The 26,050-nt window shown below is 48.9% G+C and overlaps 3 protein-coding genes across 3 annotated transcripts in view; all 3 read right to left on the bottom strand.

Moving 5' to 3' along the window:
* The window catches only part of LOC144327429 (uncharacterized), a 60,414-nt gene extending 43,689 nt beyond the window's left edge, over window positions 1–16,725 (bottom strand). Inside the window, exons 1-4 of the mRNA XM_077926766.1 lie at window positions 16,669–16,725; window positions 10,196–10,687; window positions 9,911–9,992; window positions 9,547–9,629 (exon numbers count right to left, since the gene is read on the bottom strand). Of these exons, the coding sequence (XP_077782892.1) occupies window positions 9,547–9,629; window positions 9,911–9,992; window positions 10,196–10,597 (567 nt within the window). The 5' untranslated portion in view covers window positions 10,598–10,687; window positions 16,669–16,725. The remainder of the gene's footprint in view (window positions 1–9,546; window positions 9,630–9,910; window positions 9,993–10,195; window positions 10,688–16,668) is intronic.
* Window positions 1–16,747, bottom strand: part of LOC114595233 (uncharacterized) — a 99,660-nt gene extending 82,913 nt beyond the window's left edge. Inside the window, exon 1 of the mRNA XM_077926767.1 lies at window positions 16,669–16,747. The gene's annotated coding sequence lies outside the window, so the exon portion shown is untranslated. The remainder of the gene's footprint in view (window positions 1–16,668) is intronic.
* LOC144327591 (uncharacterized) lies at window positions 5,577–9,295 on the bottom strand. Its single transcript, XM_077927947.1, has one exon. The coding sequence runs from the start codon at window positions 8,674–8,676 to the stop codon at window positions 7,012–7,014; it is 1,665 nt and encodes a 554-aa protein (XP_077784073.1). The 5' UTR covers window positions 8,677–9,295; the 3' UTR covers window positions 5,577–7,011.
* Window positions 16,748–26,050: the final 9,303 nt, after the last annotated feature.

Here is a 26,050-nt window from a genome sequence, read left to right as displayed (position 1 = left end):
AAACAACCTTTCTCCCTCCCCTATGTGACATCCTTTTATATATTTGAACATGGCTATCATATCACCCCTTAACAAGGTAAAGTAACTGCCTTTTGGTTCCAGAGCGTACAGCTACTATTGGTTCATTTAAGCTGCTGTATTTGGATCCTCTGTCTTATTGGTTTTCTCCAAAAGGCAGGACTGTGATTGCCTGATATTGTTCCCTCCAAAATGTATCCTTTCTAGCTAGTCCCCTGTCCCTATAAATGTAGCTTTCCCCTCCTCAGACCTCAGTCTTGTTTGCTTTAATAAAGAAGTGTTACTAGAGAACTGTCTCCAGCATATTATGTCAAGAGAGCTGAAATCACAACCCCACGTCACAACAACTGGCGACGAGGATGGGATCCGGAATGCTGAGGAGCGGTTAAACGCAGCCCTGCCTCAGAGTCCGGATTGCAGCTAAGAACAAGACTCACTGGCCAGCTGAGAAGACGACCCTGCCCACAGGACCATGGAGAGTCCAAGGGTATTGGAGCCCTTCCAGCCATCAGAGCCCCACACGTGGGAAGACTACGTCGAACGCTTCGAGTTCTTCGCAGTGGTTCAAGGGATCACCGATGCCAGCAAAAGAAGGGCCACATTCCTGAGCTACTGTGGGCCTGAGACCTTTTCAAGGGCTCATGGAACGCCTGTTAAGAGGTCTGCTGGGGGTCTTGCCATTTTTTGATGACGTTTTGATTGCTGGAAAAGACCCACAGGAACTGGTTGCGTGTGTCCGTGCAGTGTTGCTCAAGTTCAAGGAGGTGGGGTTGCAACTGAAAAAGGAAAAATGCAGTTTTGGGGTGCCAACTGTGGATTTCTTGGGGTTTAAAATTGATGCATCAGGCATCCACCCTACAGATGCTAAGATTAAGGCCATCATCGAGGCGCCACGACCACAGAACAAGACGGAGTTGCAGTCATTCCTGGGACTTATTAACTTTTATCATTCGTTCTTACCCCAGAAAGCTTCGGTAGCTGAACCATTACATAGACTGTTGCAGAAAAAGAATGTGTGGCGATGGGGGCAGGGGCAGCAGAAGGCTTTTGACTCCTTGCGAGGAATGCTGAGTAGCATGAGCGTCCTTGCTCATTATGATGAGTCAAAGCCGCTGGTCCTGGCATGTGATGCCTCTCAATACGGCCTGGGGGCGGTGCTGAGTCATAGGGAACCGGATGGGTCGGAAAAGCCCATCTCTTTCTATTCCCGTACGTTGTCGCCCACGGAGCGCAACTATGCTCAAATTGACAAAGAGGCGCTTGCAATTGTGGCAGGAATCAAAAAGTTCCATGATTATGTGTACGGTCGCCATTTCTCCATTGAAACGGACCACAAACCACTGTTATGGTTGTTCAACCCGAACAAACAAACGCCACAAATTCTCTCCCCCAGAATGTTACGTTGGTCTATATTCCTGAACGGGTTCCAGTACACTTTGACCCATGTGCCGGGGAAACGGTTGTGCCACGCTGATGCGCTGAGTCGATTGCCCCTTCCTGGCGGGAGCAATGAGGATCCTGCTCCAGCAGAGCACATAATGATGCTGGAAACACTTCCGGGGGCTCCTGTAATGGCTACTGATATAGCTGAGAAAACGAGGAAAGATGCTGTTCTCTCCCGTGTGCTCACTTGGGTGGGGAGGGGGTGGCCAGGTGGTCCGCATGAAGACAAATTCAGGCCTTATGCGACAAGGCAGCACGAGTTGTCCATGCATAAGGGTTGTCTCCTGTGGGGAGATAGGGTGATCATCCCAGCACCACTGAGAAACAGGGTTCTTGAGACGCTTCACATGGGACACCCGGGAATGGTCAGGATGAAGTCGCTAGCCCGATGTTATGTGTGGTGGCCTGGAATGGACCAGAACATAGAACAATGGGTACGAACATGCAAGGCATGCCAAGAGGTGTGGCCAGAAGTGGCCAGAGCACCAGTCCACTGGTGGGAGCAGTCCAGATCTCCCTGGAGCCGGCTGCACTTAGATTTTGCTGGGCCATTCCAGGGGAAGGTCTTTTTGGTTATCGTCGATGCATATTCCAAATGGTTAGAAGTGGTGATGGTCCCTAGCATGGCATCAGCTGCCGTAATCAAGGTGTTGAGGCAGCTGTTTGCAACCCACAGGTTACCTGAGACCATTGTATCAGATAATGGGGCAGCTTTTGTATCCCAAGAATTCAGGGCATTCTTGGCTGATAACTTCATAAGAGGGGTCACATCCGTGCCCTTTCACCCATCCTCCAATGGGCAGGCTGAGCGTATGGTAAGAACAGCCAAAGAATCCATTGCGCGCTTAATGGAGGGTAACTGGTCAGTTCGCATCGCGCGAATGTTATTTTTGCAGCATGCGACGCCGTGTACTGCGACGGGCAAGTCGCCAGCTGAGCTGCTCTTGGGTAGAAGACTGGTAACGGTGCTGGATTATGTCCACCCGGATAAAATGCCAAACCATAATTCAAGAGCAACCCCCCAGGCTGAGACTGACACAACAAGGTATCTCGCCCCTGAAGATCTGGTCTGGGTGAGGAACTATTCACGAGGTTCGCGGTGGGTGGCTGGTGTGGTCACCCGGGCTAGTGGACCTGTGTCCTATTATGTAACCTTGGAAAATGGGCAAGTTTGGAAGAGACATATAGATCAGCTGAGGCGCCGGGCGCTCAGCAGGGAGGAGTCAGATAATCCATCCCTGGCTAACGACGCAGAGCTGCAAGACCAGAGTGAAAATAGCCCAGAGGTGCAGTCACCAGGGGCTTCAGAAAATGAACCAGGGTCTGCTAGTCCTTATGATGACGAGGTACAGGTAGGGGACCCTGAGATGTCTGGGACTCCATCTGTTCCTGACGAAACCCCTAGAGCAGCCCCTCTACCACAGGTAACACCCAATCCAGAACCTGCAACACCTGTTGTCAGGAGATCAAGTAGAAGTTGTAGGACCCCACAGTACCTGAGAGATTACGTCTGCTGTGCTCACTAGGGGGGGAGGGGTGTTGTGTATTGAGTCAAAGGATTTTATATCTGTATTATTATTGTCTGTATTTGCATTAGGGTAAAGTAACTGCCTTTTGGTTCCAGAGGGTACAGCTACTATTGGTTCATTTAAGCTGCTGTATTTGGATCCTCTGTCTTATTGGTTTCCTCCAAAAGGCAGGACTGTGATTGCCTGATATTGTTCCCTCCAAAATATATCCTTTCTTGCTAGTTCCCTGTCCCTATAAATGTAGCTTTCCTCTCCCCAGTCTTTAGTCTTGTTGCTTTAATAAAGAAGTGTTACTAGAGAACTGTCTCCAGCATATTATGTTAAGAGAGCGGAAATCACAAACCCCACGTCACAACATTTTATATTTGGTGTTAGCCACCCTGAGCCCGTTCTTGGCTGGGGGGGGGGGTGGAGTATAAATAAAAATCTTCTTCTCCTTCTCCTTCTTGTTATTATTATTTGCAACAAATGAAGACACACAGAACTCCCTCTCTGCAGTGCAATCTGAAATTTGGGTTCCCTGAAGGTCCTAAGGATTTGGCCAACCTAATATTATGTAAATAAGGTAAGCCAATGATTCTCTCCATATGAACCACCCTCTAGTCTCTGCTTCTCCATTTGTACTGTATTATTTTATGTAGTGTGCCTTGCCATTGTTTTACTGATTACAGTTTAGAAATTATTTATTGTAACTATTGAGTGGACTTCTGTTTAAACTTTTATATGTTGATATTATTATTTTATACTATTCTAATAATTGTTGAATGTTACTTTTTGATGTAGGTTGCTTATTTTAAAGTTTTATTATCACATTTTTGTATTGCATTAGGCTGTTATAAGATGTACATTTTTTGTTTCTTCAGCTTGTAAACCGCCTTGAGTATTGTAAGGTAGAAAGACGGTATACAAATTAAAAATGATGATGATGAACCTCGTGGGACTTTGAGCTGCTTCCGGATCCAGCCGAGACTCAGGCAGACTCAGGGGCTGGAAGTGCCTTTGAGCAACTGCAGATGGTTCCACATTCCAGGACCGGGAGAGCCTGGCCTCACGCCTTCGCTTCTTCAAGGCTGGATGACCACAGTGCCCTCCTTGTGGGGCATCCCTTGTGCTTGGCCCAGAAGCTTCAGCCGGTGCAGAATGCTGCAGCACGATTGCTGGCAAAGCGAGGCCTTCTCGGCATATGACCCTTTGGCTCAGAGGGCATCACTGGTTGCCCATTGGCTACCAGGACCAGATCAAGGCCTTTCCATTATCATAGGGAAGAGTTTACCCATGAGATCCCCTCCTTACCCCACAGGCAGACACTCGACCGCTTCAACTACAGGTGCCACGCAAGACCTCAGTTGTTTAGTATGGCAGCACAGAGCCTTTGGAACTCCCTGCCTCTTGAGATCAAGCAGGCGCCTCCCTCCCACCTTTTGGGGGAACCTCCTAAAAACATGCCTGTGCAGGTGCTTAGAAAGTTGGGGTGAATATGAGCATTTTAACTTAGCTTAATCGTAGTTACTGAAAACCAGACTTTCTCAATTTATTCAGATATACATAGGAGATTGGCTTCTTTCTCCTCAATATTTAGCTATCACAAACTCAGCAACGGTAACAAAGTTGAATGCTGCAAAGTGGACCGTGAAGCCTCTTGAGCCTGATGTCAAGTGGCAGGGAGTTCCAAAGTACACTTGCTGCCACACCAAAAGATCAATCTTTAAAGTTGGAGGTTCCTACAGGGCAGGGCTGGAGGGTTGCACAGTCAGTGGCCCAGTATTAGTGCTTTCTAAACAAAAGCATATCATTTCCTCTTCCAGAAATGCTTAATTGTGAATTCAAGGGACACAGAAGTCTTTACAGACAGAGATGACAGGACAGCTTTCCAGATTAGTTAGCTGGGAGTGAGACAGTTGGCAGAGTGGCACTGGGCTCGCTAAGATGCCAGCTACTACAGGAATTGCTTTCTTGAGACTTTTTAGCACTGCAATACCATTTCTTTAAAAAATAAAAAGGTTGATTTTTAAGTCATGGCAGAGTGTGAGCAAATACTCCACATCTGCCAAGCTTTCAAGAGCAGGACTAAGGGGTGAAATGAAGCCCCCCAGATCCCCAAAGGTTGAGGGAAAGGGTCTATCTCCCTTCTTCATTGTCATTATCAGTTCTTTTCACCTAAGAAATGGGAAGAAAGCAGCTGCTCATTCTAAGCGCTGGGTTTGTTGGGTTGGAGATTAATGAGCTGACAGAGAAGCGGACACGGAGCAATGGATCCAAACTACAAGAAAGAAGATTCCACCTAAACATTAGGAAGAACTTCCTGACAGTAAGAGCTGTTCGACAGTGGAATTTGCTGCCAAGGAGTGTGGTGGAGTCTCCTTCTTTGGAGGTCTTTAAGCAGAGGCTTGACAACCATATGTCAGGAGTGCTCTGATGGTGTTTCCTGCTTGGCAGGGGGTTGGACTCGATGGCCCTTGTGGTCTCTTCCAACTCTATGATTCTATGATTCTATGATTCTAATGGTATGATTTGTCAGCAATGAATATGATTTGTTCTTATCTGTAAGTGAAGACACATTTGAAACAATACAGAAGCAGTCAAAGGGAATTTCCTAGGAAGTCTTTTATTCAATCTCACCTGCAATCATGTGTGCTGAACACACAGAAACACATAGATAATGTGAAATAACTGCGAGTTACAGACTCCAAATAACACTCAACACATGCAAGCAGATTAATGCAATAGTACATATGATTTCCCCACTTCCTTTTAAAAAAAAATGCTTTTATTTATTTTCATGGTAGGGGAGATAATTTTAAAGAAAGCAATGGTTACAACAGTAAACAACAAATAAATTCTCCTGATGGAATTGCAGACTTTCATCCTGCCATGTGTTACAAGTTTCATTTGATTACTCTAAAAGATCACGCCACATTTTCCCATGAGTGCTGGGTGGATTCCGGCAACAGTCTTAACAATTTATATATTCAATAAACACTGGCCACGTGTTATAAAAGGAATATAGATTGTGCTCCCCCACCTTTTAATTTCCCCAGGCAAAAAAAATTTAAGATACTGAAACTGTGATGCCCAGAATTGAACACAATATTCTAGGTGGGGTCTGACCAAGGAAAAAGAAAGTGGTACTATTCCTGCCCTTGATCTGATTCTGCCTTCTGCCACATTGGCCTCCGCTCCCCATTTGGTGTCATCTGCAAATGTGATGAGTATCCCCTCAGTTCCTTCATCCAAGACATTTATAAAGACGATGAACAACAACGGGCCCAGGACAGAACCCCTCTTGTCACTTTTCCCCAGGATGAGGAGGAACCATGGAGGAGGAAAATTTGGGTTCGGTCAGTCAAATCCACCTAACAGTTACCTCATTCAGCCTCATTTTACCAGCTTCCTCACATAAATATCACAGGGGACTTTGTCAAAAACCTTACTGAAATTAAGATTACCACAGCAGTCCCCTGAGAAACAGTCTGTAACTCCATCCAAAAAAAGAAAAAGAAAAAAGAGAGATTTCTCTAGTTTGACTCGTTTTTGAGAAAGCCATGCTTTCAACCTGTCTGTTTATGTTGTGAACCAACATGAAATCTTCAGATGAAGGGTGCATGAATTATAAAATGATAATAATAAGGATATTGACAAGCTGGAACATGTGCAAATGAAGGCAATCAAGATGGTGTTATTTTATTTATGCATTTATTTCATTTCTATAGCACCCTATAGTAGGGGTGCCATGTTGAATAAAATATAGGAGGCGTTTAGTAAGCCCCGCCTCGGTTAAACAGTCACAGGATGCAGTGCAAGCATGCCATTTGAATGGCTATTCCTATGAACTGGGGGTGGCCCCCTCACATATCTTATTGCGGGGCAAAAACCCCTCAGACTCTAAGAGTTGGCTCCCATTCCCTACACTCACAGGTCTCAGGACGGTTGCAACATAAAATCACACAATGAAAACACAAAACACCGCCCCCAAAACCTGTAACCCCCACCTCCCCACCACATTTTTAAAGGGCATAAGATGTCAATCAGCCAAAGGCTTGTTTAAAGTGGTGTGTTTTTCTCTAGTGCTGAAAGCTGTATAATGAAGGGTTTTCCACTCTTCCGTATGAATTCTTTGATGGGAAGTGAGAGAGGAGCTCTTCCTGAAGCTCTTTCCACATTCCACACACTGATAGGGTTTCTCCCCTGTATGAATTCTTTGATGGGAAATGAGATTGTGGCTGTGACTGAAACTCTTTCCACATTCTAAGCACTGATATGGTTTCTCCCCTGTATGACTTCTTTGATGGGAAGTGAGACCGGCGCTCTGACTAAAATACTTTCCACATTCTAAGCACTGATATGGTTTCTCCCCTGTATGAATTATTTGATGGGAAGTGAGACTGCGACTGTGAGTGAAGCTCTTTCCACATTCCATGCACTGATAGGGTTTCTCCCCTGTATGAATTCTTTGATGGGAAGTGAGAGTGGAGCTCTGACTGAAGCTCTTTCCACATTTCGCACACTGATAGGGTGTCTCCCTTGTATGAATTCTCTGATGCTTAGTGAGATTAGAGCTCGTACTGAAGCTGTTTCCACATTCCACACACTGATAGGGTTTCTCCCCTGTATGAATTCTCCGATGGGAAGTGAGATGGGAGCTCTGACTGAAGTTCTTTCCACATTCTAAGCACTGATATGGTTTCTCCCCTGTATGAATTCTTTGATGGGAAGTGAGACGGGCGCTCTGACTAAAATTCTTTCCACATTCTAAGCACTGATATGGTTTCTCCCCTGTATGAATTATTTGATGGGAAGTGAGACTGTGGCTGCGAGTGAAGCTCTTTCCACATTCAAAGCACTGATAGGGTTTCTCCCCTGTATGAATTCTCTGATGGGAAGTGAGATGGTGGCTGTGACTGAAGTTCTTTCCACATTCTAAGCACTGATATGGTTTCTCCCCTGTATGAGTTCTTTGATGGGAAGTGAGTTTTGAGCTATTCCTGAAGCTCTTTCCACATTCTAAGCACTGATATGGTTTCTCCCCTGTATGACTTCTTTGATGGGAAGTGAGACTGGCGCTCTGACTAAAATACTTTCCACATTCTAAGCACTGATATGGTTTCTCCCCTGTATGAATTATTTGATGGGAAGTGAGACTGTGGCTGCGAGTGAAGCTCTTTCCACATTCAAAGCACTGATAGGGTTTCTCCCCTGTATGAATTCTCCGATGGGAAGTGAGATGGGAGCTCTGACTGAAGCTCTTTCCACATTCCACACACTGATAGGGTTTCTCCCCTGTATGAGTTCTTTGATGGGAAGTGAGTTTTGAGCTATTCCTGAAGCTCTTTCCACATTCTAAGCACTGATATGGTTTCTCCCCTGTATGACTTCTTTGATGGGAAGTGAGACTGGCGCTCTGACTAAAATACTTTCCACATTCTAAGCACTGATATGGTTTCTCCCCTGTATGAATTCTTTGATGGGAAATGAGAGAGGAGCTCGTACTGAAGCTCTTTCCACATTCCACACACTGATAGGGTTTCTCCCCTGTATGAATTCTCCGATGGGAAGTGAGTTCGGAGCTCTTCCTGAAGCTCTTTCCACATTCCACACACTGATAGGGTTTCTTCCTAATGAGATTTCCTTGATGGGAAGTGGAATTGGAACTTTTTCCACTTTTAAGATATTTATACAGCTTCTCCATTGTCGGGATTTTGTCATGGTCACCCTTGTCCTTGATTTCCAGTCCATCACTATCTGCAATGAAGAGTAATGGATTAGCGCCTCAGGGAGAAATTAAGGAACAATACTTGTTAACTCTGGTAATAGAGGAATAACACAAGTGGGTTAGATGGATGGTTTTCTGATGGGTTGGGTGCATTAATTAACGGGGATCAACCGACATCCTTAGGGGAACCTGTGATTCGATAAGCCTGGCTCTTCTCTCGAATGGATTTTGTTTGGCTCCATCATGGCATCCCTCCGTTTCCAATGTCAGTCTTCTCTTTGGACAACCAAAGACTGACGGGAGGAAAAACAAAAACTGAAAACCTGACAGAAGCTACTTCAACTTCCCTAACAAATCTGAAGTTTACAGTCAAAAGGGTCTGGGGAGTTCAGACCAGGCTGCTGCTGGTTTAATAAGCTGCAACGGGAGGAAGAACATTCACAGAAAAAAACAGTAATTTACTATTCAAGGTTTTTTTGGGGGTATTGCGATATCCGGTGTTGTAGGGGGTGCTGTTGAGTTCTGTGAAAATATATGAGATTCGTCACATATGGAGTTTTGAATTTAAAAACAGATATTATGATCCCACTGGGAGCCTTACCAAGAGAGGCCACGATCCCCCAATTATCCTCCATGACGTCCTTATGCAGAGCTCTCTGGTCAGGATTCAGCAACGCCCACTCCTTGTCTGTGAAACGAACAGCGACATCTTCAAGGCACACTGGACCCTAAAAGAAAAAGGGAAATGTCCTCCCATGAGACAACAATATTGTTCACCACGACGTCTTGATCTACGACATTGTTCTGCTACTTGACCTCTGTCCCCACAAGGCAGCTTTCCCTGACCTGATCTGGATCCACAGCTGCTGCTTCCTTTCTGTCCCCAAGGAAAGATGGATGATGAGGTCTTGCGGGCATCATTCTGTCACCTGCAAGAGGAAAAAGGTAAGGGGGAGGCCCAGAGTGCCTTCTTGTCTCACAGGTAAATCAGTGAATCTAAACTACAGAGGGGCATTTGAGAAAGTCTTGCCTGCTCAGTGCATTTGGATATTTGGGTGCATTTCAGATGTTAGTTGTGCAGAAATATATCTCCCCTCCTCTGGACCCTTGTTCCCACTATCTCCCCCAACAAAATATGTAAAGAGCCCACAGATGAGTTGGAAAACGAACAGAATGAGACTAAACGGAGAAAAACCTCCTCCCTCCTTACCCAGCTGCCTCTCTCTGGTGTCCAACGGAGACCTCTCTGCCTCAGAGGAAATCTGGCCCATTTCTGCAAAGAGAGCCTTTCCCTGAGAAAGAACCAAGGATTCAAATGAGAGAATGGGGAGAAGGATTAAAAAATGAATGTCAGGGCCAACTGCTTCAAGGGTGACAGATCTCATTCCATGGATGCCTTCCCAGGAAAAAAAAATGAGCCATCAGAAGAGCATGATGGGATGTTTTCTGTCCTGTCTGGAGGCCTTGGAAGTATCCAGAGGAAAGTCTCTCTCACCTGCTTTCTCTCCTCTGCCTGACTCAGAAGGAAACCTTCAGCCAGGGCCACCGCCTGGGAACTGGTCTCCGCTCCGCATTCCCTCACCCAGCTCTCCATCTCTGGCGGAAGGACAGCCAGGAACTGCTCCAAGATCACCAGGTCCAGCATCTCAGCTTTCGTGTGCCTTTCTGGCTTCAGCCACTGGTGGCAAAAGTGGTAGAGTCGGCTGCAAACCTCTCGGGGTCCTTTGGCCTCCTGGCAGCAGAACTGCCTCAACTGCTGGCTCTGCACCTCTGAGCGGAGGGTGTCCTCCTCACCCAGGATCTTCTGCACAGAGTTTTCCCAGAACCCCCGACTGCTCCCAGTTTGGATGTCATGGCCTCTTCCTGTTTCAGGGCCAGCTGAGTCTCGCTCACCCATCTGTGCTCCCAGGAAGCCTCTGAGAGATCGGAAGGAAACCTTTGGTCTTCTGCCAAGTTCTGTCTGTCTTAAGGAGAAGTCCTGGAAATCCTGCAAAGCAAATACATTGTTCAGTTACAAAAGTTGTCTAATATCAGGAGAAGAAAAAGGTTCCCTGAGCAAGCATGGATGAGTCTTGGAGGGAACCAGGGCTGGACTGCACCACAGCCCAAACCATGAGCTATTTTATTTATTTAAATTTCTATAACACTTTACATTTTAAAGAGAAATCTCAAAGCGGTTTACAGCATATTAAATCTGTGGGAATAATTGGGGAGTTAAAAGAGGATATATTATTGAATGATATCCTTCCTAACATGCACTAGCAAGTTCCATATTCTAGTTCCATACATCCCCCTTTTTTAGATTACGCAGCGGTCAGCTTGTTGCTGACTCATCTGAGTCCTGCTATTAAAAATTCCTTCCTGGTAAGATCCCTTCCAATCCCTCTTAAATTAATAAGCACAATAATGTGAATAAGCAACACCCTAGTGGTCCCGGGCCCTAAGGAAGTTAAGATTGGCTTCAACCAGAGCCAGGGCCTTTTCAGTGATGGCTCCGGCCTGGTGGAACGCTCTGTCTCATGAGACCAGGGCCCTGCAGGATCTGATTTCTTTCCGCAGGGCCTGTAAGACAGAGTTGTTCCGCCTGGCCTTTGGCTTGGAGCCAATTTGATTCCCTCCCTCTCTTTCTTTTTTCCTTTCCTTCTCCTCCTGCGTTGAGGCTACATTTTAATATTTTAATGTTTCAATATTTTAATGTTGTATTTTAATTTTGTTTTTAAGTTGTAATCATTCAACTTGTTTTTATTATTGCTTGTAAGCCGCTCTGAGCCCGGCCTTGGCTGGGGAGGGCGGGGTATAAATAATAAAAATATTATTATTATTATATTAATAATCTGATTCACGATAATATAAAAGTAGTTTACTCGCAGATTCATTCAGGTTGTTACATAACAACTAGAACTATTCCATAAAGAACTTAGTCCCAAATGACTGCCACTAAGGAGTCAATTCTCCAAACACACAGCAACATACAAAATGGAGAAGACACACTGATCAGAAGATGGAGGCCGTGTGCTCCTCCATGCTAGTACAACAGACTGCACCCTCTTCAAGTCACATGTAGTGGAAGTCTGTCCCAGCTCAGGCGGAAACAGGAAGTCTTCTCCTGAGTGGTAGAAAACATCCCCTAATGTGTCCGCTGTAGGAATCTTCTACTTGACTGCAGTTTCACATCCCACAAAATCAATAAAAGAGAAATAAAACCACCTGAAGAAAGTCAAATATATAGTCTATAGTCAAAGCAACATAACTGAAAACAAATATTCTCTTAAAGATATCAAAATAAAGCATTACAACAACAACTACAAAACAACAACAATAATAATAGTAATAATAATTTTTATTTATATCCCGCCCTCCCCAGCCAAAGCCGGGCTCAGGGCAACTAACAACAATCAAATAATCCAATATTCTAAAAACATTTCATAATAAAAATTAATTAAAATCAAATTGATGGCAACCGTTAAGCAAAATGCTGTGCAGATTGCCAGAGGAGGGAGTCAGGCTGCGCCCTGACCAAAGGCCTGGTGGAACAACTCTGTCTTGCAGGCCCTGTAGAAAGATGTCAAGTCCCGCAGGACCCTAGTCTCTTGTGACAGAGCGTTCCATCAGATTGGAGCCGCAGCCGAGAAAGCCTGGCTCTAGTTGAGGCCAGCCTAACCTCTCTGTGGCCTGGGACCTTCAGGACGTTTTTATTTGCAGACCGTAGGTTCCTCTGTGGGACATATCAGGAGAGGCGGTCCCGTAGGTACGAGGGTCCTAGGCCGTATAGGGCTTTAAAGGTTAAAACCAGCACCTTAAACCTGATCCTGTACTCCACTGGAAGCCAGTGCAGCTGGTATAGTACCGGATGAATGTGATCTCGCAGCGAGGACCCCATAAGGAGTCTCACCGCTGCATTCTGCACCCACTGGAGTTTCTGGGTCAGTCTCAAGGGCATCCCCACGTAGAGCAAGTTACAATAATCCAGTCTGGAGGGGACCGTCGCATGGATCACAGTGGCTAGGTCAGGGCGAGAGAGATAAGGGGCCAACTGCTTAGCTTGGCGGAGATGGAAAAATGCCGCCTTTGTTATAGCTGTAATCTGCGCCTCCATAGAGAGGGAGGTATCGAAGATTACACCCAAACTCTTAACGGACAGTGCTGGCACTAATTGCACCCCCGCAAGAGATGGGAGTTGCCCCCTCAATCCCATATCGTCCTGTCCCAGCCAGAGGACCTCTGCCTTCGAAGGATTTAAGTTCAAGCGGCTCCCACGTAACCATCCAGCCACAGCTTGCAGACATCTGGTCAGTGTGTCTGGGGCCGAGTCAGGATGGCCATCCATCAACAGATAGAGTTGGGTGTCATCGGCATACTGATGGCAACCCAGCCCAAAACTCCGGACAAGCTGGGCGAGGGGGCGCATAAAGATGTTAAAAAGCATCGGGGTGAGTATCGCACCCTGAGGCACTCCACACACCAAGGAGTGGCGCGATGATAATTCCCCCCAAGCGCCACCCTCTGTTCTCGACCAGAGAGAAACGAGCGCAGCCATTGAAGGACTGTTCCCTGGATCCCCACGTCGGCAAGGCGGTGGTCCAGGAGTTCGTGATCGACCATGTTAAAGGCTGCTAACAGGTCTAGAAGAATCAGTAGCCCCGACCCGCCTTGATCCAGCTGCCTGCGGAGATCATCTGTTAAGGTGACCAGAGCCGTCTCGGTCCCATGACCAGCGCGGAAGCCGGACTGGAATGGATCCAGAGCCGATGTTTCATCCAGAAACCTGCCAAGCTGTTCAGCAACCGCTCTCTCAATCACCTTACCCAGGAACGGAAGATTTGAAACCGGACGGTAATTGGATAGATCTAAAGGATCTAATGATGTTTTCTTTAAGAGCAGGCGCACCACTGCCTCCTTCAGTTCCCCTGGGAATATCCCTGTGCCAAGGGACAAATTGATGATATCCCCCAGGGGGGCCCGCACCTCGTCTGGGCACACTCTAATCAGCCAAGACGGGCACGGGTCGAGAGGACAGGTGGTGGGCTTTCCAGCTCGGAGGAGTCTGTCCACATCGGCTGGGGATATCCGGTCGAAGAGGTCCAATACTGAACTAGAGGACAGTCGAGGGGCCTCCAGTTCCTTTATTGTATCCAAATTGGCAGGGAGGTCATGGCGGAGCAACAGGAACTTCTCCGCAAAAAAGCTCGCAGATGCCTCACAGCTGTGTGTCAGATTGTTATTTAAATTTGGCTGTCCTTCAAGGGACGTTAAAGACCTAATAATACTAAATAATTGCGCCGGGCGAGAGCTAGCGGATGCAATGGAGGCCGAGAAGTAAGACTTCTTAGTGGCCTTCACTGCCATCTCATAGGTTTTCATAAAAACCCTATAAGATGTTCTTGAGGCTCTGTCACGGGCACCCCGCCATACTCGCTCTATCCGTCTGAGGTCCCGCTTCATTTTCCGGAGCTCCTCGGTAAACCAGGGAGCCTGGTTTCTGCGGGGTCGCAGAGGGCGCTTAGGTGCGATCTCATCGATGGCTGCCAGGAGCTGGGTATTCCAGCCCTCGACAAGGTCAGTCAGTGAGTCGCCAGGGAGAGCAAGGTCCCGCAAGGCTTGACGGAATCTATCAGGGTCCTTCAGCCTCTGCGGGTGAGCCCAAATTGGCTGGCCACCTAAGCAGGGTGGGGGTGGAAAATCAATCCTGGCTTTCACAGCGTAGTGATCAGACCATGGCACCTTCATCGAAGGAGACATGATCACATCTATACCGACGCCAAAGATCAAATCCAGCGTGTGGCCTGCTTGATGTGTGGGGCCCGAAACAAACTGGGAGAGCCCTAGTGTCGCCATGGAAGACACCAGGTCCAGAGCCTGTGAGGAGGGAGTGGCATCAGCATGGATGTTGAAGTCCCCCAACACCAATAGATTAGGGAACTCCAAGGCCCAGCCGGCCACCGCCTCCAGCAGGCCTGACAGGGTTGCTGCTGGTGCGCTAGGTGGCCAGTACACCAGCCAGACAGCCAAGCTCACCTCAGAGCCCCACACTAGGCCAACACATTCAATGCCGGGAATCGATGGCGATGGTAGAGCCCTGAAAGAACAATCTTCCTGGATTAATAATGCCACCCCTCCCCCTCAGTCCACAGTCCGCGACTGGTGGAGGACGGAGAAACCCGGGGGTGCCATCTCTCGTAAGGTAACATTTCCCCTTCGCGCACCCAGGTCTCCGTCACACAAGCCAGGTCGACCCCCTGCGAGGTGAAGAAATCTCGCAGGGTGGCGGTTTTGTTGCCTATAGACCTGGCATTGCACAGCACCAGTGACGGAGGTGAGTAATCCTTGCTCACCCTACCCGCATCCCTCGGGATGGGGCGCAGATTGGAAGGGGTACGAGCATATCTGTATCTCGATCCCCTTCGCCTATGACATCTGCCCCCACCGCCATACCCCCCTCGCCCCTCCACAGTAGCAATCCCAAGCCTCATACTAGCCTCTGTTTAGAAAATAGAAAAACAAAACAAAACCAATTACACCAAAACAAAACCAATCCCTACCCCACTCAATATCCAACCCCAAACCAAAATAAAACGGAACAAAATAAAAATACATAAATAGAAACCACTGTTCACGGTGGTACAACAAAGTAAATAGTAAAAACACCTTTAAAACACTTTAAAATATATAAAAACATTTTTAACATTTGCTGCATCAGCACCAGTGTCCTTAAAGGTGTGGCGGAGGTGAGTGCGGGCCCCGCCCCCTAGGCCAGGTGGAATTAGCCTGAGGAGGGAGCGGCCTTCCCCAACACTCAGGGTGCAGCAGCAGGAAAGGAGCAAAGGAGGTCAACTACAGAATAGATATTTAACACAGTAGGGCTGGGTGAGTCCGGGCCTCACCCCCTAGGCCAGGTGGAAAGGGACTTTTTAAAAGGGAGAAGAAAGTGGAGGAGGAGGAGGAGGAGGAGGAGGAAGAGGAAGAGGAGGAAGCAGCCTCTAGCTCTCCTAGAAGGAAGATTGCAATGGAAAATGTGGAGGCAACGGAAGGGATTTCTGGGAGAAGAATCAGGCTGGTTTCTCCTGCCTTCCAGTCAATGCATTGAAGTCAGACCTGACTGACAAGGAAGTCATTTGTATCTTGTGAATAATGGATGTTTGGTCCTCACCCGGGGGTCCTCAGGAGTTGCTCCCCCCACTCCCCTGCTTCCGTCTCCTTTACTTGCACTTGGACTCTCTGCCATTCTCAAGGCAGACTCCTGGGGTGGGGTCCCTTTTTCTTTGCTCTGAGGGCCAGGTATGGGCAGGGCCAAAGACATCTCCCTTGAAATTTAGGAGGGCAATTTATTATGATTATTCTCCTAGATGGCTTAACACACACACAGCCCTTGATGCCAAGGTCCCTGGAGGCTCAGGGAGTAGCAGCGCCCTTTTCCGGCTGCTTTTCCAGCAACAATCCCTTTGGGAGAGAGCGGATGTGGTCCTGGGATGCCCTGCTCTGGGTGCGAGGGGATTGCTGCAGTGGCCTCCGTGGGGAGCTGCCCTGGGAGACACTGGGAAACTGGTCCCCAATGCAGCAGCCAGACTCTGGGCTGGGATCCCTCTCTTTATTCCTGGCCTCTCTCTCCCACCTTTTTTTTTGGGGGGGGGCTAGTCCACCTCCTCGTCCAGCTTTGGAAAACCATTTGCAGATGTTTCCTCTGTTGTGCAATGAGGCTGAGCGACGTCACACAGAGTTAAAGTCCCAGGGACTCCTTTGTTTAAAGAAGGGAGATTTTTTCTGAAGGGGGGGGGCGGAGGGCCAAATGAGTTTGGGATCCTCTGACCTGCAGGAAGGAGAGCGTGGCAGACCTGGCCTCTCCCTGGCAGGACCCTCTCCTCCCTGACTTGGGGTCCCCCCCCCCTGCAGGAGCAGATCAGGCCCCCCCGGCCCCCTCCCCTGCTGCAGCCCTGGGACCCCCACCAGATCCCAGAGAGAGAGGAGACTCACCAGATCCCAGGAGGGGGCAGCGATGCAGCCCTTGCAGGAGAGACACAAAGCAACACCCCCCCTCCTTGCAGGAAAGGACTGGGGAGGGAGGGGCCTTGGCTCTGGAGGACCTGCCCCCCCTTGCTTCCTGTCCTCTCTAGGAAGGCAGCTCAGTTCCCTTTAACCCTTGCCAAGCCCAGCGTGCCCGTCTGTCCCCTCCGTGTTTTTCTTTCTTTCCCACTTCCAGAGATGCTTTTGGGGGACCCCCCCCTACTTTCCATTCCTTCTAGCGCAGTGATGGCGAACCTTTTAGAAACCGAGTCCCCAAACTGCAACCCCAAACCCATTGATTTTATTGCAAAGTGTCAACACGGCAATTTAACCTGCGTATCTCATTTTTCCTGTGCTTTCACGTTTCTTCTTTATGACTGCTGTTGTAATAAATAATCCTTCATAAAAATTATTGCATTACATTCCTCATTAAATTATCTTTCCGTTGATATATGATTTTATGGTATAACTCAGTGCTTTTTTTCTAAAAAAGAATGTTTAGGGTACTCTCATTTTGTCTCAAGGAAATCACAACGGGGGGGGGGGATAAATACAGTGAATTTCTTCTCCTGTTAAATTCACAAAATGTTTAGGGGTATGCGCCCCCCTGCGTCCCCACAGGAAAAAAGCTTTATTATTCCTCCAAAACAAAGTGGTGTCATGAGCCATCAAACCTCGGAAATACATTTTGTCCAGAAAGTTCCACAATTTTGGCTGCAAGTGTGCACTGGAGGGCTGGACTAAGAGACCCTCTCCCAGTTTTTGATATGAGATAATAATGATTGTGTGTGCACGTACAAATAAATATAAATAAATAAACCCAGCCAGATGAGTGGTGGTGTAGCAAATAGGCCAGTCAAATGAAGAATTAAAGCAAGAAAGTTTTAATTGTTTGCCGGCAGCAAGCAATGGCACGGAGGAATAAGTTCTGTAGTCCGGCCCTTCCCAACAGGGGAGGCTTCCCTTTATACATTCTTGAATCAGGTCTTTAGCCAATCAAAAGTTACAGCATTAGACATACAGTGGTACCTCGGGTTAAGTACTTAATTCGTTCCGGAGGTCCGTTCTTAACCTGAAACTGTTCTTAACCTTGTTACGGAAAATCTGGGTGCGTATTTACCCTGCCACCCAGCCAATCGGACCAAGTCCGTGGATTCTAGCGGAAGAAAAGGAAGCTCAGCCGGACGCAGGAGCAAAATACGAAGATCCAAGTTTATTGCGCAACAGGTTCAAAGTGGGATTGAACCCCGAGAATGGGGCGACATAAACTTTTAAAAGTTCCCTCCAAGTCCCAGAATACAGTGCACGAAAACGTCATGAATACATTGTGGGAAGGTTGGGTTTCACGGGTTACATCATGAATATTTTACACACGTCATGAATATGTTTACAGAGAGGTGGGGTTACACTGATTAACATTTAAGACAAGGGAGGGGAAATGCGCAGAGTGAGGGATATGCATAAATAAACATTTCTTGAGTACCGGTGGTGGCAGGACAATGGGACAGTGATATACATCGTCTGCCACCTGGTATTGCCCGGAGGAAGGGTTAGGCAGGACGATCTGACAGGATTAAGAAGTTCCTGTGTACGTGACCTGCCGCTTCAGGGATTATGGAGGTCGGGGTGGCATCATGGAGTCCAAGGGGAGCTGAGTTAAATGACACCAAGAGCTAGGAAATTGGAGTTATGGCTGATTTTATATCAATTTCCAAAGGTTTTCTATGTTGTCTGACCCATTCCGTACTGGTGATCAAAAGCGGAAACAAAATGGACACATTGTAGCAAGAATGGATACATTTTGACAGTTTTACGAGGTCTCTGGTTTCGGATCCATTGTTCTCACAGTGGGGGGCCGTCAACAGCTTGTCAGTAGGTCAAATGAGGCGTGCAAGGGCTCCCTGAGCTAGCTCCTGCAGGACAAATGCATGGCTGTGATTGGCTAAGACGCAGCCATAGGAATAAGCGGAGATATAGGAACGCCCGGTCTACTCGTTCTAAGTATGGAGCGCAAATAGCCATAGGAAGAGATAGGAGAATATATTTATATGTTTGAGCTTATTTCGCTCGTGAAAGAAGGAAGAGTAAAAGGGGTCTGGGAGAAGTGTGGTGCTTGTGTAACGGTGAGAGGAACTGAGGGTGGGTGAACGGTGGATACCCTTGAGGTCATCGCCTCGGTCGTTCAAGGGAGAGGGGGGAGAGGAGGTACCCCCCCCTTCCGATCCGTATCAGTCCCCCATTCGGAGATAGATTTGCATCAAAGTTCTGAAGGAACTTGCAAATCCTTTCTCCGCACCACAGGAACGCTAAATTTCAGTGATCTCGTATTCCCCTTCCCCCAGATGCCTCATCTGTACATAGTCTGGGAAGGTGGGGGTATGTCGGGAGCGGGAATAGGCCCGAAGAGAGAAGGAGTTAGGCGAGGTAGAGTGGCGGAGGCGGAGGAGGGAACAGCAGGGATTAATACAGTGCATAGTACAACATAAAATAGACACACAAAAGATAGCGGCCAAGATGATGAGCAACATGACCTTCAATAATTGTCGGAGCCATCCCAACTTGGGTAACCATCCCCACAGGTCCACATCGGATAGTCCCTCATGCTGGATGTCGTGTAGCCTCCCTGCTAACTCGTGAATATTGTTCAAATGTCCAGTTATATTTAAGGTCTGGTCGGTTACGTATGTGCAGCACTCGGTGCCTATTAAGGCACAGGTGCCTCCTTGACTGGACAAGAGGAAGTCCGTTGCAATCCTCGTCTGTAAGCTCAACTGCCTTACCTCGGATAGTTCCGTCATGAGAGAGTCTGTGATCTGGGTCGCCTCCTGCATGAACTTAAGGAGGATGTCGGTGAGTCGGAGGATATCCACATGGTTTGAACCGGCACCGTAGGCAGGGAAAAGTGCTCGGCCTACGGTCTCTCCGTTTGCAGCAACATCTGACAGGTCTGACAGCTCCCTTTGCTCCCTTTTATTCCGTTGTCTTCCAGGGGGTAGATGTGGAACTATCCTAATTCCGGGGACAATGTAGCCGACGAAGCAGGATCCGGACATGTGTGGGCTCACCCATGTATATGCGCGGTGTCCACACACCCAGAATAGGCCGCTGAGGTAAGATTCCATTCTGCCTGAAGCAAAGGTTTGCAGCAGCATGGAGTCCGAGGGTTGGGGCTTCCAGTCGAAGGGGTGTCTGACGGCAGCGGCCCAGGCGACGGTGAGGTTTGGAAAAGTCCGGGGATCCCTAGTATTGGTGACAGTGACTAGGCCAGTTGGCAGGATTTCGAGAGTGTTGGAACATGTACTGGATCCAATGAAGGTTCCTTCTCCGGAGAAGCTGCGGCAAAGGGGCCCCTTTGTAGGGCCGGTGAGATAGAGATATTGATGTGTCAAGTTGAGCGCAGTTAAGTTCCAGGAAGTGACGTTTCCGGAACGGAATTGTTCAAGGGTCACTGGCACTGGGACTAGTGGGAGGCTCTGCTGGAGGTGGCTGGGCGCGTGGGCACAGATCCAGCAGTCTGGGTAGGGTGCCTCCTTTGCAACCTGGCTGAGAAGTTTAATATAGGAGTTTTGCTCCCAGGACGAAAGGAGGTCTTCTCCTGGAAGTGCAGAGTCAGTGCGGAATTGTCGAGGTGCGGTGCCGACTGGGTGGAGTGGGTCGGTAGTGTTTAATAGTCGCCTATCCCTGGCGATACCGCCGCATCTCAGGGGTCCGACGTGGTCCCATGAGGGGGAGCACGAAGGGTGTATGGGATGGTGCCAACCTTCGAGATATTCAGCCCCTTTCCACTCATGAGTGACCCCTAGGTTCCATACGCAGCAGAATCGTCGCAGACAGAGCCCCTGGAGTTGAGGCTTCCGGGTTTCTGAAATGGAGAGGAGACACTGGAACCCGAAAATCAAGTTTCCAGAGGGGTGGTTTGAGTCCGTGTAAGCGTGGGAGGCCCCTCCTATCTCGACTTCGGTCCAGTTCGGGTTTTGTGAGATTTCTCCGTTCGTGTAAAGAAGATAAGTCCCGTTTTGGCAGGTCAGCCGGTAAGAGGAGTGGTCAAGAGTGAGGGCCGCGGACCCGATACGGCGCAAGTCCTTGTTTCGGATAAAAAGTTCCCAGTATTCGTCGTTGCCGAGTCGGGGTACTAAAGAATGGCGCAGTAGGGTCCGAGACTCAGGAAGGCAGAAATCAAAGTCCCCCATTCGATCAGGGTTAGACCTTCCCGTCTCGACCTCGTGATAGTCCAAGAAGTGATAGTCCGTTTGCAACCCTGTGCAGTGGTCTGATGATGTGGATGTGACCCAGGATAAGGCGGCGAGAAGAAGGGCGGTGCAGGTCAGACCCATGGTTTGGATGCGTGTCAAACGAACGAAGGTGTCAGATAGAGCGAGGCTGTAAGGTGAAGCTATCAGATGAAGCTGTCAAAAGGAGCTGCCAGATGAACTGTCAAAAGCGAGGCTGCCAAACGAAGCAAGCTGTCAACAGAGCTGTCAAATGGAGTTGTCAGATGAACTGCCGTAAGAGGAGCTGTCAAACGAAGCAAGCTGTCAACGGAGCTGTCAAATGGAGCTGTCAGATGAACTGCCGTAAGCAAAGCTGTCAAACGAAGCAAGCTGTCAACGGAGCTGTCAAATGGGCTGCCGAGAGCGGAGCTGTCAAACGAAGCAAGCTGTCAAACGTGGCTGTCGCCGTGTCTGAAACGCAGCTTGATGGTGTTGGTATCCGGGACGATTTCGGACGTCCAGTTGGATGTCGCGGTGTCTGGTCCGGTCTGTTGGGCCCGACCTTGGCCCCGATCTACTGGTCCGGTCTGTTGAGCCCGACCTTGGCCCCGATCTGCTGGTCCGGTCTGTTGAGCCCGACCTTGGCCCCGATCCGGTCCGGTCTGTTGGTCGTCGTCGTCAATATATGAGGTCGGTGGAGCAGGTGGAGTCGAAAAGGTGAAGTCCTCGCCGTTGCTTTCTTCAGTCTCCTGTGGAGGGGGTGAGGACTTGCACCTAGTGTGATGTAACCAAGAATTCTTCTCACCTACTTTCACGGCAGTTGGCGATGTCAAGAGTACTTGGTAGGGACCTTCCCACGCGGGTTGGAGTGGTTCCTTCTGGTAGACCTTGACGAGGATCCAGTCACCAGGGTGGAAGGAGTGAGCGTGGACGTCGATGGGCAGGTTCTGTCCCTCGATGGCCGCGTAGTGGTGGAGACGCTGTAGTTGTGTCTGGAGCTGAATGACATAATTAGTAAGTTCTGCTTCCCCCAGTTCCAATTCTGAGAGTGGGAATAGAGTGTTGTAGACGGGAGGAGGTCTCCCGAATAAAAGTTCGAATGGAGAGAGTTTCAAACGTTCGGTTGGGGCGCTGCGGATGTTATGAAGAACCAGTGGGAGTGCATTCACCCATTTTAGGCCAGTGAGCTCGCAAAGTTTGCCCAACTGTATTTTTATTTCCTGGTTCATACGCTCTACTTGGCCAGAGGATTGTGGGTGGTATGGAGTGTGGAGGTCCCATCTAATCTGGAGTGTCTTGGCTACTAGTTGCACCACCTCTGCAGTAAAGTGGGTTCCCCTATCGCTGTCTATGCGGCGGGGTATGCCATAGCGGGGAATAATATCCTGTAGGAGGGCCCTGGCGACTACGGATGCGGTAGCTTTTCGGCAAGGGAATCCCTCCACCCACGAGGAGAATTGGTCCACTATAATCAAAGCATGTTTAAAGCCTTGGCATTGGGGCAGATCGATAAAGTCAAGCTGCAAGTTCTCAAAGGGGACAAAGGCCCATGGTCTGGCTCCTGGTGGCCTCCTGGGTTCACGCTTGGGATTGAAGCGATGGCAGGTAATGCAATTCTTTGATGCTGCTGCTGCGGCAGCAGCTATTCCGGGTGCATACCAAGATCTAATTACATGTTCCATTAATCTCCCTTTTCCCCAATGTGTCCGCTGATGAAGAATCCTTACTACTTTTGGAGTCCAGGCCTTTGGAAGGACGGTTCTTCCATCGGGGAGGACCCAGATGCCCTGTTGTTCGGTGGCACCTATCGATTCCCACATAGCTCTTTCATCCCCTGGGGCAGATTTGTAAATTTCTGCAAGGTCTAGGTCTGCTGGTAGTTGGAGGGCTTGAAACTCGGATTCATTGTTAGGGATGCGTAGGGCAGCCATCTGTGCGGCTTTGTCGGCTCGTCTGTTTCCTTTAGAAACTGAGTCCCTGCCCTTGGTATGGGCTTTGCAGTGGACAACGGCTATAGCGGCAGGTAGATGGATCGCTGTGAGAAGTCGCTCAACTAGGGCGGCGTGCGAGATTTGAGACCCGGCGGCGGTTAGGAAGCCTCTCTGGAGCCAAATTTGGCCGGTTGTGTGCACGAGGCCGAAACAGTATTTACTATCCGTATAAATGGTTATCCGCTTCCCTTCACCAATCTCGCAGGCACGCAGCAGCGCAATTAACTCAGCGGCTTGGGCACTGTACTGGGAGTTGATTGGGTTTGACTCTAGTACTTCGAAGTCGGAGACCACCGCATACCCAGTCTTTCTAACCCCGTCGATTACTTTAGAGCTACCATCAGTATATATTATTAGGTCTGGGTTCTCCAGGGGAAGATGATCTAAGTCTTCGCGGGGCTTTTCGGCTTGCCGGACAATAGTGGTGCAGTCATGATGTGGGGTGCCATCATCGGGAAGGGGTAGCAGGGTAGCGGGGTTTAGCGAGTTGACACGTTTAATGGTGACATTGGTTGGGGTTAGTAGGAGGGCTTCATACCGGTTGAGGCGGGAGTTTGAGAAATGGTGGCATCCTTTTAAGGTTAGGAGGGTTGAGACTGAATGGGGAACGTGAAGGGTGATTTCGTGGCCCAGAACTGTTTCTTGGGCTTTCTCGAGAAGGACAGCAGCGGCTGCAATGGCTCTCAGACAACTGACAGCCCCTTTAGCAGTGTTGTCAAGTTGCAGGCTATAATATGCTACTGGCCTCTCTTGGTCTCGGAAGGGTTGGGTTAGGACACCGGAGGCTACCCCCATTTGCTCATGGATGAACAGGTTGAAAGGGATTCGGTAGTCGGGTAATCCTAGGGCAGGAGCGGATCTGAGTTCCCGTTTTAGTCGTTCAAAAGAGTTGTAAGCTTCTTCTTCCCAGACCAGGGTGTCTGGGAGGTCCTGACGCGTCATAACAGTTAAGGGCTTCGTTATTTCGCTGTAACCAGCGATCCATGCTCGGCAGAAGCCGGCCATGCCAAGGAAGCCGCGCAACTGTCGCTTCGTTTTTGGGAGAGGGATTTTTGTGACTGCCTCGATCCTGTCAGTGGCTAGACTTCGGGTCCCTACTCCTAAGATGTGTCCCAGATATTTGACTTCTTGTTTACAATATTGGAGTTTCTTTGGAGACACCTTGTGTCCCTTCTTTGCTAATTCTGATAGGAGGTGTTTAGTATCTATCTTACACGCCTCTTCACTGGTAGAACACAATAAAATATCATCCACGTAGAGAAGCAAGGTGGAGCTAGCTGGTAGGTGGATGTCCTCTAAGTCCTGATGTAATACGGCCGAGAAAATTGCGGGTGACTCTACATAGCCTTGGGGCAGTCTGGTCCACGTTAGTTGGCCGGGCCCCCAGGTAAATGCAAAAAGGAATTGGCTGGCCGGATCCAGGGGTATACTGAAGAAGGCGGAGCACAGATCCGCTGCGGAGTACCAAGTTGTCCCTGCTGGAATTGTGTTTAGGAGGGAGTTCGGGTTGCCCACTACTGGGTGCCGGGGTATTACGAATTGGTTCACTAATCTCAAGTCCTGCACAAAACGGTACCGTATAGGTGCCCCCTCTTTAGCGGGCTTCTTGACTGGGAGAACTGGGGTATTACAGGGCGAAGCGCATGAGACTAGGATCCCCTTTTCGAGGAAGTCCTCAATCATGGGTGTTAGGCCGTCTATGGCTTCTTTGGGCAGAGGGTATTGCTTGGTGCACGGGAAGGGTAGGTCACTTCGGTACGTGATCTTGACTGGAGTGGTGGAGAGTAAGAGCCCGACTGAGGTTGATTCAGTGCCCCATAGGGAGGGGGGCAATTCGTTTTCTAGGTCCAAAGGGAGTTCGGGAAACTGTCGGTCCGCTTTAGATTCCTGGACGATACCTTGGAACATGGGAATAGAGTCCCCTGGCATATGTAGGTAAATGCCATCCGAGGAGCATTTTATGGTGGCGTTAAGTTTGCAGAGGAGGTCTCTGCCGAGGAGATTAACAGGGCAGTTTGTTAAAAGGAAAGTGTGTTCCGCTAGTAATGGTCCGAGGGTGACCTTGGCCGGTCGCGAGAGTGGGCAAGTGCGGGGTATCCCATCCAGTCCCATTACTTTCTTGGTCACTGTTCCTGGTTCCAGGTGACTGTCGGTTAGGGTGGAATAAGTAGCCCCTGTGTCCAGTAGACATTGATAGGGGTGGCCGTCAATCTCGATAGTGCAGACCGGGTCCTCAGGTGACAACGCAAGGACAGGGCAGATGGTTTGGGTCTGACTGGGATCCCCTTCTAATTGTCAATAGGTGTCCTGATCATCGGGAGGTGGTTGATTTGGAGGGTGCAAGGGAGGAGCAGTAGCATTCGCCCAAGGGTGGGCAGACTGGTCTATGGCTGGCATTTGGGTTCGGGGTCCGGATTGGGGTCGGGTTTGAGGTATCGGGTTCGAGGGCGTTGGTGGAGCATAAGCCGCTGGTTGGTGGTTAGTGTAGCCTGGGGTTACGTTGGGTTGCGGGGGAAAAGGAGGGTGGCTGGTTCGAACAGGGAAGGGCTTGGATTCTTGCCCCCCGTAGGGTGTCGCATTTAGGTAAGGGCAGAATCTCTTTATGTGTCCCTCTTCCTGGCAGTAGTAGCACCCTCCGGTCCCCGGTCTCCATTGCCTATAGGGGTTTGGGGGTCCTCCTCCCCGGACCCCCTTTCCTCGGTTGAGACCTCTACCTCGGTTAGGGCCATAGGTAGTTTCCATACTTAAGGCCAAGATCTGTTCGGCCTCGGATTTTGTCTCCTTTTTCTTTCTCTCGTCTCGAGAGTTATAGATGGATTTCGCAATGGACAAGATTTCGTTTACACTCTTTCCATCGTATCCAATTTGAAGATTCAGGGCTTTCCTAATGTCTGGGCAGGCCTGATCCTTGAAGAAACCTTTAACGATTACTTCATGTTGCGGATTCTCGGGGTCTATTCCTCCCCAGGTCTTGATGGCAGAGACTAATCTCGTATAATAATCAGAAGGGTGTTCGTTTGGTCCCTGCATTACCGTTTGGACCTTGGTCCAATTAACAGTGCGTTGTCCGGCAGCCTTTACGCCATCCAGAATGGCTTTCTTAAATAGTTTCAAGCACCAGGTCCCATTTGTCGTGTTATAATCCCATGT

Source organism: Podarcis muralis, chromosome 4, assembly GCF_964188315.1.
Source record: "Podarcis muralis chromosome 4, rPodMur119.hap1.1, whole genome shotgun sequence".
In the NCBI taxonomy this organism is placed as follows: domain Eukaryota; kingdom Metazoa; phylum Chordata; class Lepidosauria; order Squamata; family Lacertidae; genus Podarcis; species Podarcis muralis.
The sequence above is the reverse complement of the archived record's forward strand: the minus strand, read 5'-3'. Positions and strand labels throughout refer to the sequence as shown.